At 41.1% G+C, this 15,709-nt stretch overlaps 2 protein-coding genes across 5 annotated transcripts in view; one reads left to right on the top strand and one right to left on the bottom strand.

Moving 5' to 3' along the window:
• The window catches only part of FAM53B (family with sequence similarity 53 member B), a 124,709-nt gene extending 113,647 nt beyond the window's left edge, over positions 1 to 11,062 (top strand). For all 3 annotated transcript variants that reach the window (XM_048859291.2, XM_075131029.1, XM_048859292.2), the window contains one exon: positions 7,632 to 11,062. In XM_048859291.2, coding sequence (XP_048715248.1) covers positions 7,632 to 7,994 — 363 coding nt within the window. In that variant the 3' untranslated portion in view covers positions 7,995 to 11,062. The remainder of the gene's footprint in view (positions 1 to 7,631) is intronic.
• The window catches only part of LHPP (phospholysine phosphohistidine inorganic pyrophosphate phosphatase), a 191,707-nt gene that overhangs the window by 5,623 nt on the left and 170,375 nt on the right, over positions 1 to 15,709 (bottom strand). The window contains exon 7 of one of the 2 annotated variants that reach the window (XM_075131030.1): positions 12,698 to 12,898. The exons of the other annotated variant lie outside the window; for it this stretch is intronic. Within the exon in view, the coding sequence (XP_074987131.1) occupies positions 12,895 to 12,898 (4 nt within the window). The 3' untranslated portion in view covers positions 12,698 to 12,894. Of the gene's footprint in view, positions 1 to 12,697; positions 12,899 to 15,709 lie in introns of those variants that run through there. 2 annotated transcript variants of the gene reach the window in all.

Below are 15,709 nucleotides of genomic sequence, written 5' to 3' on the forward strand. Positions count from 1 at the left end.
AGACAAATCCCAAAACAAATCTGTGTAGAGTACTGGAGAATGCCAGCCATCAGGTTTACTTGGGAAGTTGGGGATTTTTTTAAATGAAAATTTCTAATACAAAGCCACAGAATTCTTTGTTTGTATAAGCAAGTGAGGCTCCAATGAAGTAATTCTGTGTTACCCCAGTAGTGAATTTAGCCCATAGTCTTTAAGAGAATACAAATGCACATATAAACACAGTATGGAGACAGCACTGTTTTCTCCTTCAGCATTTAAACTCAGGGATCTCATGACCTGCCACCCTATTGCATTCCAAATATGCTACAGGTTATGCCATATGCAATTCCCATGTAGAGAAATGAGAGTTTGTGGGGATGAGAGAGTTTGAATCTAATCGGTTGTTTGTTTGTATTGCATTTATCTGCTTCAGCTTCTAGTTCTTTCAGAAGTGAGTGTCAGATGATCGTCTTCATCCAGAACAGATACTTTCTTCTGTAGGCACATTCATTAGATTCATATTCTAAACAGCTAAACCTGAACATTGGTAGCTACATAGCAGGCTACTTGGCCCATGAAAACCCCCCACATGTTTTTGCTGAAAAGGTCTACACAGCTGGTTTTCATCAGAGCCTTCCTCCTTTGGGAATCATGTGTTTCTGTGATGCAAAAGCAAGAGATAGGCATATGGAAAGGAGAGAGAATAAGTCACAGGAGATAATAATTTACACAAAGAGAGAGCATGTGCAGCCTTTGCCCTGTGGTTTTACATAACTTTCACTCAAAATGGGATGCTAAAATGTTTGTATTGGCTGTGGTAGCCCTTTGGTTATAGAGTAACTGAGGTAAGTAGCAACAAACTGTTGCGTCAGAGTAGCTGAAGTAGCTGTAGCTTCTAACATACACTTTTATTGCTGCATTAAGTCGTATTGTAGATCCCTATAAAAACGTAGATTTTGTTACCCATTTCCTTACATGGATGTACAGCAGGGGAAAATTATTAGCTCTCAATACTCATCATAACATCTAGGGAAGTTTTTTTTTCCCCTCATGGTCCAGAATAGGATTAGGAAACACTGAGGTAGTGACAGTTCCTCAAAAGGCTGTCCCAGGTATTACATGAAGATCCAGTGCATGCTGGGACAGGAAGCTTGTGGAGTGAGAGTCAGTTCTTTGAAGACAATGAGACAGGTTGGATGTGTTGCATATGGCTCCTGGGGGGGGGGGGGGGTCACATGACTGTGCTGCCAAAATTTAATGAGCTCCTGCTGTTTTGGTCTGAGAGCAACATTTGCTTAAAATCAAGTCTGAGCTAAATGGTGTTTCTAGCCAGAGTACTTCATGTTTTGCTGGATGCGGGGGGAATAGGGCCTCAGTAGCAAATTGAAGGGTAGTTTCCCCCCTCTCTCCCCCAGAAACACAGCAGCTGGTACAACCTGGTGCATTTTAAGGCAATAAAAGGGGAAAGATGTTTCTCAGCATTATTTTTATGAGTCATGGATATCAGGCATTCTGGGAGGGAAGTATAGCAGTATGGTCCCATGGGCTCCTGCAGAGACAGTCACATCACTTCCACTCACTCTTTTAAATCACTGCGTCTAGTACTACTCAGATACTGTGTGCACACCACACTGCCAGAATGTGTCATCAAAAAAACTAGATGCGGCAACGTAAAATGGCTGTGTGGTCTTCAGTGTCCTCTTTCGGAAAGTTTGTTTATGGCATGGTTAACATAAAGTCTTGACTCCTCTCTATGCATGCAATGAGTTTATTACACCATGTATTGCACAGGAAACAGCCCATCTATTACATTCACACATGTATGCAAGGGGGTCATCTAAGCCAATCAGTACCGCTTAGACCAGTGGTGGGCAACCTGCGGGCCGCACATGGCCCGTCAGGGTAATCTGCTGGCCGGCCACCATACTGTTTGTTTACATCCGCCCGCAGATCCCAGTGGCTGCAGTTCACCGTTCCCGGACAGTGGGAGCTGCAGGAAGCAGCGCAGGCCTGACCACCGCTTCCCGCAGCTCCCATTGGCCGGGAACAGCAAACTGCAGCCAATTGGAGCTGCGGGCGGCTGTGCAAATGTAAACAAATGGTCTGGCGGGCCACCAGCGGATTACCCTGATGGGCCCATGTGTCACAGGTTGCCCACCACTGGCTTAGATCACAAGAACATAAAAATGGCCATAGTGAATTAGACCAACAGTCCATGTAGCCCAGTATTCTGTCTTCTGACAGAGGCCAATGCCAGGTGCTTCAGAGGGAATGAACAGAACAGGGCAATTGTGGAGTGATCCATTCCCTGTTGTTGAGTCCTAGCTTCAGGTAGTCAGAGGTTTAGGGACACCAGATCATGGGGTTGCATCCCTGACAACGTTGGCTAATCCTCCATGATTTTATCTAATTCTTTTTTGAACCCAGTTATAGTTTGGGCCTTCACAACATCCCTTGGCATCGAGTTCCACTGGTTGACTGTGCATTGGATGAAGAAGCACTTCCTTGTGTTAGTTTTAAACTTACTGCCTATTAATTTCACTGGGTGACTCCTGGTTCTTGTGTTATGTGAAGGGGTAAATAACACTTTCCTATTGACTTTCTCCATGCCATTCATGATTTTGTAGACCTCTATCATATCCCCCCCCCCAGTCGTCTCGTTTCTAAGATGGACAGTCCACAGCCTTTTTAATCTAGCCTCATATGGAAGCTGTTCTTTACCTTTAATCTTTTTTCTTGCCACGCTATGCTTTTTCCAATTCTAATATATCTACTTTTGAGATGGGGGTGATCAGACCTGCATGCACTGTTCAAGATGTGGGTATACTGTGGACTTATATAATGGCATTATGATATTTTCATGTTATCTATCTCTTTCTTAATGGTTCCTAACATTCTATTAGCTTTTTTGACTGCCACTGTACATTGAGAAGCTGTTTTCAGAGAACTATCCACAGTGATTGCAAGATTTCTTTCTTGAGTGGTAACAGATAATTTATACCCCATCATTTTGTATGTACAGTTGGGATTATGTTTTCCAAGAGGCATTTCTTTGCACTTATTAACCTTGAATGTCAGCTGTCAGGTTGTTGCCAAGTCCTCCAAGTTTACTGAGATCCTTTTGTAACTCTTTGCAGTGAGCTTTGGATTTAACTACATTGAATAATTTTGTATAATCTGCAGACTTTGCCACCTCACTATTTGCCCCCCTGTTTTCCCAGATCATTTACAAATACGTTGAACAGCATTGGTCCCAGTACAGATCCTTGGGGGATCGTGCTATTTACTACTTTCCATTGTGAAAACTGACCAATTTTTCCTACCCTTTGTTTCCCATCTTTTAACTAATTACTGATCCATCAGACGACCTTACCTCTTATCCCATGGCTTCTTATTTGCTTAAGGGCCTTTGGTGAGGACCTTTTCAAAGGCTTTCTGAAAGTCCAAGTTTACTATATTGACTGGCTCACCCTTGTCCACATGCTTGTTGACCCCCTCAAAGAATATTAAATATTGGTGAGACATGATTTCCCTTTAAAAAAGCCATGTTGACTCTTCCCCAACATACTGTGTTCAGCTGTGTGTTTGATAATTCTATTCTTTTACTATAGTTTCAACCAGTTTGCCTGGTACTGAAGTTAGGCTTACCGGCCTGTAAGTGCCAGGATCACCTCTGGAGCCTTTTTTAAATATCGGAGTTACATTAGCTATCCTCCAGTCATTTGGTACTGAGGCTGATTTAAGTGATAGGTTACATACCACAGTTAGTAGTTCTGCAATTTCGAATTTGAGTTCCTTCAGACCTGTTGGGTGAATACCCTATGGGCCAAGACTATAACAGGGTCCAAAAAAGAACTAGATTCATTCATGGGATAGGTTTCAGAGTAGCAGCCGTGTTAGTCTGTATTCACAAAACAAAAAGGAGTACTTGTGGCACCTTAGAGACTAACAAATTTTTTTGAGCATAAGCTTTCGTGAGCTACAGCTCACTCCTGAAAGCTTATGCTCAAATAAATTTGTTAGTCTCTACGGTGCCACAAGTACTCCTTTTCTTTATTCATGGGATAGGTTCATCAATGGCTATTAGCCAGAATGGGCAGGGATCGTGTCTCTGGTGTCCCTGTTTGCCAGTAGCTGGGAATGGGCGACCGGATGGATCGCTTGATGATTACCTGTTCTGTTCATCCCCTCTGGGGCACCTGGCATTGGCCACTGTTGGAAGACAGGATACCGGGCTAGATGGACCTTTGGTCTGACCCAATATGGCCATTCTTATGTTCTTATGTCCTGGAAATTTATTACTGTTTAATTTATTAATTTGTTCCAAAACCTCCTCTACTAACACCTCAATCTGGGACAATTCCTCAGATTTGTCACCTAAAAAGAATGGCTCAGGTGTGGGAGTCTTCCTCACATCCTTTGTAGTGAAGACTGACACAAAGAATTCATTTAGCTTCTCTGCAATGGCCTTGTCTTCCTAGAGCTGGGGTGCCTGAACAATTTGTAGAGTGGGGGTGCTGAGAGCCATTGAACCAAACTGTAAACCCTGTATATGATAGAAACCACTGCTGTACCCCCAGGTCCACTACCTATATACTTGAGTGCCCCTTTAGTACCTTGACAGGTTTCAGAGTAACAGCCGTGTTAATCTGTCTTTGCAAAAAGAAAAGGAGTAAAATTGGTTAGTCTCTAAGGTGCCACAAGTACTCCTTTTCTTTTAGTACCTTGATCATCCACCCTGCTATTAAAGCCTGCCTGTGAGATATGCTGAATCAGTGCATTTCCCAGGGCAATTGATCCATTTGTCCGTGGGCAGCCCTTCCCACTTTCTAAATCAAACTCAGGAAGTGTAACTGAAAACAGACAAGACTAACTATGAACTGTGCTCTTTTGAAATGCCATATAGGTTTTGCAGTCCACAGTGGTGCACCATCATTACCAGTGAACCCAAACTGTACATCTGGAGGTGACTCAGAAATGTGATTGGATATTCTTGTGTCAAGTTCATGCTGAGTATTATCATCTGACCAGCAGTGTGGTTTGTGGCATAATCCTAATATAATGGGGATTTTTCACACCAGCATTCCAAAATACACTGAGCAGATTAGCAGCACCCGTTTGCAGTATAACATTGGTCTGTTCTGAAAGCTAATTATAACCCTAGCCTTGAATTAAAACAATCTTGTTCTACAGGAGGATACAGCAACATGAACTAAACATGTTAACCACCCTTATCTGACTATAGCTCTGATACAGCAATCAGATATTACAGTGCTGGGTGTATAGCAATATGTGGATTAGACAGGATATGGCCAGACCAGATTTCTGTGAAATGAGTTAATGCTTACATGATAGCATCACATGGTTGGCGTTCGTTTTGGGAGAAGTGTACACAAACCACTGGATATCCATGCATTGCTTTAACTGGCACTGTAGATGCCAAGGATTTTTAGATTCATGGGGCACAGATGGGATTACTAGAAACTAATGATTAATAGTAGGCTACCTTTCAATGTAAGTAGGTGCAAGGACATTTTGTCAGTTTGAGGGGAGTGACATTATTTCCTGTAATATTTTCAGTGATCACCTGACTTCTTAAAGTTATCTTTGTGCTTTCTTAAAGTCCTTGTTTAACTCAAAAGGGATATGCTTTCATTTCTTATCAGCTGATGTTAGATTTCCACAGGTCTTTGTTTTTTGTGAGACTTCTATCCCTTTCCCTAGGTTTTGCAACTTTGCATTGCCTCTGTCCATTTGTCTTTCTGGTCTCTCCCTCTTCAGTTGTTTTTGCCTCTTTTCACAAACCACTGGAAAATTCAGAACAGGGATTTCCTGTTCTACTGCAAATTGCACTGGTCCCTGGATATTCCTTGTTGCAGTACGTGCTTTGCTTACATAGTAAACATCAGGAGAGTAGCAATTTATTTTAATAAAGATAAGTGATTAGAATTTTGTTTGTTTCTTTTAAAAAGTGTCACTACAAATATGTATGCATGTGCAGTCAGCAGTATCTCCAGGGACGAGAACTGTCATGTCATACATACCATAGCTTAACGTGAGCAATTCTAAATGCCAGCAAAGATCTCATCATTGTCAGTGTTTTGAAACCATTTTGATCGGACAGTATGTGAGCTAAATAAAGAGTTTCAAGAAACTACAACCAACCACAAAGCCTGTTTCATACAGAGCTGAGCGATACAGAGATCATCTTGTGTTCCCCTTAATAAATGGGCATGGTACTGAGATGCAGTGCTTATCACTGTGGCATAACCACAAAGGCCCCAATTCAGAAAAGCACTTAAGCACATGCATAAGTCCTATAGACATTAATGGGTCTTAAACACATGCTTAAAATTAGGGTCCTAATCCATATAAAATGGAGCCAGTTCTCCATTTCCTACTACAGAGGTGCAGCCTACAGAGGCTACAAGATTAAAGGCTTTCCTGAATCTGGCCATAGATTTAAACAATTTGTAACGAGAAGCACGTATTTAGGAGCAATACTGCAAGCGCTCCTATGAAAGGGAGAAGTCTCCTTGCTCAGTAGCTGTGATCCTTTTATGCATGATATTTCAGTAATATCAGCTTGTCCAAAATGTCCCATCAAATGGCAGTAAATGGCTTTTAAAAAAATTAATTCATTTAGTTGCAACTGAATGGATCTGTGCTGATTGAGTTCTCAGATCTCAAGGTCCTAAAGCAGCCAGGCTGGGGTAATGTGTAATGTATCCAAAACTAAGTGGCTACATTTGCATCCAGCAGACATTACAGAAGGTGGAAGAAATGCAAGAACTACTGCAAAGGGAACTAACAGTAGGCCTGGATTTCCAGCATGTAAATTGCTGCTGCTAAGAGTACCTAATTCTTACTGGCAGATTTTGGGAAAGTAACATATTAAGTCTTTGAGGGCTTGAGAGAGGCAGATTGTCTGCTAGATGGGTTTGCTGATGGGATTTTTCTTTTTCACAGAGGGTTTACTAAGTGTAATTATTATCTTTTGAGAGACTTGAACAGCATTCTCTGCAGTGGCTTCTGAAGACTCTAAGAGGAACATTTCAATTAATCATTTTGAATGCTGTTGGAGTTCATTTATAGATCTCTGAGGCCAGAAGGGAATTTTAGATCATCTAGTCTGACTTCCTGGATAACACAAGCCTTAGAATTCCATGCACTTACTCCTGTATTCAGCCCAATAAGTTTGCCTAAAGCTTATCGTCCAGCAAGGCATCCTGTTTCGATTTGAAGACAAAAAGAGATGGAGCATCCACCACATCCTGTCGTGGCTTGGTCCAATATTAATTTCTCTCTGTTAAAAAATTGGGCGTTCTTTTTATTATAAATTTGATGGGCTTTATCTTACAGCCACTGGTTCTTGTTATGCCTTTCTCTGCTAGATTAAAGAGCCCTTTAGTACCTGGGGTATTTTCTCCCTGGGATAATCCTTAGAAAATGTCTGTGTCATGAAACTTCCATGGTGGGGTGGGGGTGAACACCGGTAAGTGTACAATAAGGACCATTTTTGCTCTGGCAGGGAGATGTCCTAAGGGAAGCAGTACATTTTCCCCTCTCTCTAAATTCAGCTGATTCTTTGACCTTGTTTGTGCAAACTGAATGCCATTGTTTCATCTGCCTGTTTTATGTTCCCTTTGCAGAATCGTCAAACCTTTAACAGCCTTAGCTGCCTTAGCACCACAGTAGACGACTGTGCTCCGCAGAATCAGTTCTGCCCTGGTGTCAACAGCCCCAAGTCATGGACAGCATCTCCTTCCTCCTCTGATGTCATGCCAGGCAGGACACCAGCCTGCACCCCTGTGCCAGAGCCGCACTCAAACGCAGAAGAATGTAGAGTTAGCAAAGACGACTCCTCTTGGGAAGAGTCAGATTATTGTGCCACGGAAGACGAGAGCAGTAGAAAAGAAGATGAAAGAGCTTCATGGAAGAGTAGTGGGACAGGGGGGCGGAATGTCTTTCCGCTAGATGGTGAATTAGACATTGAGCAAATAGAAAACAATTAAAGGATGTCGTTTGCATCAGGGTTTGGGGATGTGAATTAAGAACAGGGAGTAGTAGAATCTCCTAGGTTTAATCCTCGGGTTATACTGTATTTAGGCATAAAAGCAAATCAATGTTCTCGTCCTATCAGCAATAGGAGACAAAAGCAGCCTTGCCAAAATGTCATCAGGTATCCTGAGAAATTTTTTTTTTAAATCTTGAAATTCTACATAACTACTGTAGCCAGATATCAGCTAGTTTGGTTAAAATAGCCCATGAGGCTTTGGAAAGAAACATTCTAGAGCTCTCCAAACTGCATTTCCCCCCCTCCATCATTAAGTCAACAGCTTTTAGTAAACTTGAAATTGCAGCTGTTGGAGTAACTGCAATTTCTTAGTGAATACTTGTGTTTAGATTTTTTTTTTTAAGGACTGGAAAATAAAGTACTGGTTTTGATTCACAAACTAGGTACTGTCTAGTACAGAGAGCCAGACTGAGAGGGGCTATGTTATGCCTCACTGGGACCCTCATCAGCCTGGACTTCCTGGGCAGCAAGATATAAGGAATGTTTCATTTTAACTGATTCATACCCCCTCTTCTGATTCCATACTGCACCTTAGACACTAGGAGAGGAGAGATTGCAAGGGGGTGATGAATCCTTAGTTTAACATTTCATCCTGGAGATCATTATTCAGCTCAAGTTTGAGTTAGGGATCTTATAACTGAAACCTTGCAGTCCTTACTTAGGCAACACTCCTAAAGTCATAACCACAGAACTATCCCATATTGCCTTGTCATAAAGCCTTTTTAGTCCTGCAGTCATCAACAGAGCCATTAGAGGGAAATCACAAGCATAGTGCTTGACATTTGATCATGATCACAGCAAAGGATTTATATTTTCAGTTTCCTTAATTCAACGAAAGCAGAGGCTAGGGAACGCACAATAAAAATAAACCCCCCTGGGGCCAGATCATCAGCTGACGTAAGTTACCTTTGACATCAATGGAGTTATGCCTGTTTACACCAGCTGAGGATCTGGCCCATGTCTCAGTGTTTGGGAACTTCAGATCAGTGTTAGAGCTGTGCCGGGCATTAGCATAAAAGCAAATTCTGCTGTTTCCAAAAGAAATTGGTATTAGACTCAGCTGCTTTAGTGTTCTTCCTTTCAAGCCTCTCTTTTAGACCCAGTGGAAAAATAGTCCAGCTTTCTACTGGGCTTGTGAAAGCAAGGCTTTTAGAAGAGGCAACTCAGTGTTTGGCAGGTAACATGAGTTCTAATGGTGACTGTTCTGATCTCGCTCTCACACCAGTGTCAATCTGAGTACGTCCAGTGTAGTCAGTGGAGCAAAGCCAGTAGAAAACTGGTGTAAGTGAGATCAGAACTGGAGACTTAACAATAAAACAAAACAAACATCCCAACAGGCTCAGATTTTCTTAGATGTCCTTGTCTGGTGTGATAAGAGTACATTGATTAAAGCCTTTGTGCTTGTCGGGCACGTCTGGCAGGTAACATAGAGTGAAATTCTGACCCAGAGGCAAAACTCTCATTGACTTTCATGGGGGGGGGGGAGAATTTCACATTTAGTTTTGCTGAAGACAGAAGGTACTTACTTCATCACTGTGGGAGAGTCCAAGTGAGTCATCCTCCTCTTTTTGAAGAACTCTTGTGAAAGCCTGTCCAAGGTTTCATACACCAGAACCTTTTTGATTACTCCTCTGCTTCTACCTACATCTTGCCAGCCTTTTCTCCAGTACTTCTTACTTCAGGGATGTGATATTTTTTCTTTCTTTCTTTTAAGGGTTCATTAAAAAAAACAACACAAGTTTGTTTTAAATTTGGCATGGAACTCATAATGACTGTGAGGTGACCTACAGAACACTGCCAGCACAAAGCATCTGGTGCAGCATTCGCTCTGTCTAAACTGCTGGACAGCTTGATCTTACTGCGCTTGAGGATTTCCACAGCACTAGTGCTGTACAGAGCTTGTTGCCAATGGTCATCCATGTTGTTAGGGTAGATGCAATAGGTGTGATGAGAAATTGCTTTCTGGTCACTTAGGATGGGTTTTATCCTGTGATTTACCAAATCACAGAAATAAAACACGAACATTCAGAGAGGGTTTAAACCCTGTCCCACTAACAAATACAGATTTTCCGTGCTTTCGTTTGGCGTGTTTTACTGTGAAATGGTTTGATGTAAAATGCAGTATGATTATTTGACAAAGTAAGCTCTCAAGATGTTGAAAAGCCAGGTAGCAGCACTGAAAGCTTCCCCTTTCCCTGTCCCCATTTTTAGCAACGATAAAGTGGTGAACATTAAGTTTATACAATTTATCATACCTTTTACCTTGGTAAAATAAGCTGTTCACTTGCTAAGAGGTCTATGAGGAAACAATCTTTTCTTTTCTTTTTTACTTATAGGAGAACAATAGCCTAGCTATGGAATTTTAACCACATCTTCTTATGTGACTGCACTTTTTTTCTGCAGTGGTTCAAGATGTGTGTAGCATCTCGTATCACAGTGGAATCCATCCAGTTGTGTGGCTTTATAAAGTGTCCAGTCAAATTGCATAGAGTGTTTTGTTTGTGACAATGTTAATTTCAGCTCTCTCTCTAGATAGGGTGCTGGCACACAGTGGAAGCCAAACAAGTAATCATTTTGGGGGGATGGGCGATGCTTTTATTTTTATTGTTCGGGAACTAACACAGCTGTGTGAAAACAATGTTTTGTTCAATGCATTAATCGAGAAAACACACCTTGTCTAAATTCTTTAGGCACATCATTTGGAAAGTGCAGTCAGAAGTTTGTATGCCCAAGTTGGGGGGTGCATAAAGGTGATCACGCACACATTGACCCTTGCATCCAGAAGTGCACCCTGGGACACATGCACTTCTGTGTGCACACTTTTTAAAAAGACACACTGACAAAATATCAGTTTCCTCAAAAGCAGACTAGCTATTCAGTGAAACCTCTAAAGCAGTGGGTCTCAACCAGGGGTCCCTGTACCCCTGGGGGTACACAGAGGTCTTCCAGGGGGTACCTCAACTCATCTAGATCAGTGTTTCACAACCTGGGGGGCATGGATGGGGGTGGGGGGGTTGCAAGTGCAGGGTGGGTATTAGGGGGTGGCAAGCAGGGCAATTGCCCGGGGTCCCACGTCACAGGGGACCCCAGAAAGCTAAATTACATGCTTTGGCAGCACTCAGGCTTGAGTCCCAGGCAGCAGGGCTCAGGCATCAGACTCCTGAAAGGGGTACAGTAGTCTGGAAAGGTTGAGAACCACTGCTCTAAAGGAAAGGCAAGAATAAGATGCTTTGGGGTAGTGCCCTTCTCGTAAAGAACTGCTACTCAGTTCATTCCGAGATGGTCTCTTCTGCTGGAAGATTGCCTAATAAGGGTGGTTTCTTCACTGTATGAGAGAATACTTTGTTAATGCTTTATTGTCTATTTTATCTTTTATAGCCACACATCATACCATTTGGCTTCAGTGACTATTTTGAGTCTTCCTGTGAAAGTGAAATGACTGGTATTTCCCCCCAAATGATAGTTCCTAAACTCTGCTGGTGGCATAACTCTGAGACATCATTAACATCCAATCAGCTACCAGTTGGACTGATTGAACACTGTGCAAACGCTCCCAAATCCTTTACTGTCAGTTATGGCTCCTGAACTGTTAGTATTGCCCCAGCCTCTACAGCACCAATCTTGTTCCCATTCCCTCTCCTCTGTCAAGAGGTTGCCTCTCTACTGTGTATCCCGCTGCTGCAGATCTTTCTTTCTGACCTCTACAGCTCCACAGAGGTCAATATTCCTAAGCCTGATAGCTCACAGATGCAGTGGTGCAGCGGTTCACAGATGTAGTGCATTGGACCATCACCACAGTGCTTCTAGAGTATCTCTCTAGAAGGATCTAGAGTATCTCTTGTTATGCCGATTTGTGAAAACCTGGACTGACTTGTTTTTTATTTGTTTTCTTTTAGAGCTATTGAAGCACTCTGGTATTTACATATCTCCAACTTTTAATTCATAAGGGCTTTTATTTTTTTTTAAAGGGCTGCTATGTCATGTTAAAACATGCACAGTAGGAAAGTGACCAGATGGATCACTACCCAGCTGTGTTCAACATAGCAGGAGCATACAGTTTACATTGCAGTACAACCTGTTTGCCTTACTAAAGATGCTTCTACAATGAGCAATGGCCTTAGATGGGCACGTTAGCATAGACACAAACGACAATTAGCAACAGTTTTAGGCCACAGTGGTGTTTTGTTTTGTTTTGAGGGTTGGTTTTTTGTTTTGTATGATTTTGTACTGATTTTCAGGTTAATAAAGCCTTACTTTTTAATTTTTTTTCCTGTAGAGGTAAAACATTTCCAGATTTATATGTATATTAAAACAATTTAAAAAATCTGAACTATAATATAGTATGTGGGGACATCCTATTGATTGTAAAATTAGAAGGTGTGTTGCTCTTCAGAACATGATGGAAGCTCAGCAAGATCTTAGACATGCAGTGACACCAGCTTAAAAACAATGGATCCCTATGGTGAGGATTTCTTAGCTTTTTAGGACTTCACCAATATTACACAGATGCTTTGAATAACCCGTATTTCAAATTCCTACCATATGCAAGAGTCTGGCACTACGGAGCAAATGATTTTATATGCTAGGTAATTAACAGTCTAATCATCATGGAGATAGACTGTGACTGATTTGGAACATGGATCAATTTGGATTACAGATATTTAATGATGACAACAAAATATCAACAGCAATAAAATTTCAGCATTCAATAAAATTATTTTTAAAAAGTATATTAGTGGATAATGTCCTTGTTAGCACTGGTAACTTACTCACAGGGAATTTGCTGTGTATTTGCAGGTATAGCTTATTGAGGTTCTATGAAAGACTGCAATACATCTTCATCTGGAAAAAAGGAGACACAAAGGAAGTATTTGTAGAATAGATTGTAATTTCTCACATAATAGCCTATTTGGCCAATAAAGTTGTGTTTCAAGTGCATTGTTTAAAGATCCTGGATAAACAGGACAATGGACTTATGTAGGACATTTTAGGATTGTAGCAGTGCTTTACAGAGTCTGTTTTTGATGTTTAAGAATTGAAAGACGATGACGGACAAAAAAAAGCCTTCTGAAAGCTATGAACTGAAGTAAGAGTCTCTCCATGTTAATTGCACAAATGCAAATGTACGTAAATGTATACAAAGTTGGATTTGCAGAAGGTGTGATCTTTGTTCAAAGACTGTTCTTTCACCTGAAAGTCAAGAAGACTGCTGATTTGTACTCTCTCAATGACTTTATTGCACTAGAGCAGCTCAGTCTCAGGAATTTGCTTGTTACTTTTACTATGTAAATAAAGCTTCCTGGTTCAATAACCGGTTGCCCAGCACTGGTCTTTGTTTATGCTTTGCTATGTTTCTCCATTACCAGGGTACCGCTGGTGTTGACAGACTTCCTCTGCTACTATAAAGACATGGAGCTTTGTGCTGTGGTTGTTAGGCTAGGTGGGCCTTACCAAAGGCAACAAGTACCTTTTAAATCTCCGGGAATAACCATGGTGCCTGAAAAAAACAAGATCCCAAATAATCTCCCTCACACCTGTACACAAATAGGACCCTCCACATGAATTTCCTTCCTGTCCCACATGGAAAGAGGTTGGAGATCAACCACTGCTGTGATAGCTTCACTCTTTCCTCTGGACCCCACAGACACACCTATGCAGGTCCAGTTCTACAGTGAGGGAGAGGCAGAGACTAGGTAAAGTGGTGGATTGTTGCCCTAACAACCCTGCAGAAATCCACTAGAAATTTATCAGTCTGGGACTACTCTATCTTTTCCACAGGAACCTCTGGAGCAGCCTTGATGATGGGAAGCTATTGACCTCTTCCACATGGACTGCATGCATGTGGCTCCCAGTAGCCAAAGGATCACAACCCTTGAGTAATGGTGCTACCCACATATGCCATGGTAGGGCTAGTATTTCTGTGTAGTTTTCCAGAAACACACAGATTTACTGTTGATGAATAAAGATAACAATTGAGTCTGTTCCTTTAAAGGAAAGGGAATCTAATAACCTCCCCTCAAATAATAATTGGTTATCTATATTTGGGTTTAGAAGGGCACGTTTACCTTTTGCCCCCACTGAACTTTAATATAACATATATATGTTCATTTTTCTTACAGCATTAAAGTACAATACTATATTTCCTCTGATTTGCTGTGCATTTGTATCATATTTATATAACGATTTAAGAGAGTCAAGCAAAAAGAAATAAGGAATAGATGCACAGAACAAATGGATAATGGAATGACATATACAACACATACACAATTTGGTTCATGATATTTTGGGTGCCAGAAATAATTAAACCTTCTTTATAGTAGATGACCTGTACTACTTAGAACCACTAGATAATTCACAGTTTCTGTGACACTTTTGATAGCTGTCTTTAATGAGGGTTTATGTTGCCCATTACCAGGAATTAGTACCAGTCAAGCTGGCTTCAAAAAATGTCATATATGCAACAACAGCATAACATTAGTTTCACTGCGCACTTGTGGTGTCGAGTTGCTGTATCATTCTGAGATCAGGATGCAAAAAGAAGGTGAGTGCGTGAGTACCAAAACCTTCCCTGGACAGCTGAATTGAAGGGGCAGATAATAATATTGGTGGGCTTATCCTAGGCCCAATTCATCTATCAACATTAGGGCTGTAAATTAATCACAGTTAACTCACATGATTAAAAAAAAAGAATCACGATTAAAAAAATTAATTGTGATTAATTGCAGTTTTAATTGCACTGTTAATAGAATCCCGATTGAAATTTATTAAATATTTTGGATTTTTTTTACATTTTCAAATATATTGACTTCAGTTACAACACAGAATACAAAGTGTACAGTGCTCACTTTATATTATTTTTATTACAAATATTTGCACTGTAAAAATGATAAACAAAAGAAATAGTATTTTTCAATTCACTTCATACAAGTACTGTAGTGCAATCTCTTTATCATGAAAATGCAACTTACAAATGTAGATTTCTTATTGTTACATAACTGCACTCAAAAACAAACCAATGTAAAACTTTAGCACCTACAAGTCCACTCAGTCCTACTTCTTGTTCAGCCAATTGCTAAGATAAACAAATTTGTTTACATTTACGGGAGATAATGCTGCCCACTTCCTATTTATAAGGTCACTTGAAAGTGAGACTAGGCGTTCGCATGGCACTTTTGTAGTCGGCATTGCAAGGTATTTACGTGCCAGATATGCTAAACATTTGTATGCCCCTTCATGCTTCGGCCACCATTCCAGAGGACATGATTCCATGCCGATGACACTCATTAACAAAATAATGCATTAATTAAATTTGTGCCTGAACTCCTTGGGAGAGAATTGTATGCCTCGTGCTCTGCATTCTGCCATTTATGTCATCTTATAGCAGTCTCGGATGATGACCCAGCACATGTTAAGAACATAAGAACGGCCATACTGGGTCAGACCAAAGGTCCATTTAACCTAGTATCTTTCACCTGACAGGGGCCAATTCCAGGTGGCCCAGAGGGAATGAACAGAACAGGTAATCATCAAGTGATCTATTCCCTGTTGCCTATTCCCAGCTTGTGGCAAACAGAGGTTAGGGACACCATCCCTACCCATCCTGGCTAATAGCCATTGATGGACCTATCCTCAATGAATGTATCTAGTTCTTTT

Source organism: Caretta caretta, chromosome 7, assembly GCF_965140235.1.
Source record: "Caretta caretta isolate rCarCar2 chromosome 7, rCarCar1.hap1, whole genome shotgun sequence".
Classification (NCBI taxonomy): domain Eukaryota; kingdom Metazoa; phylum Chordata; order Testudines; family Cheloniidae; genus Caretta; species Caretta caretta.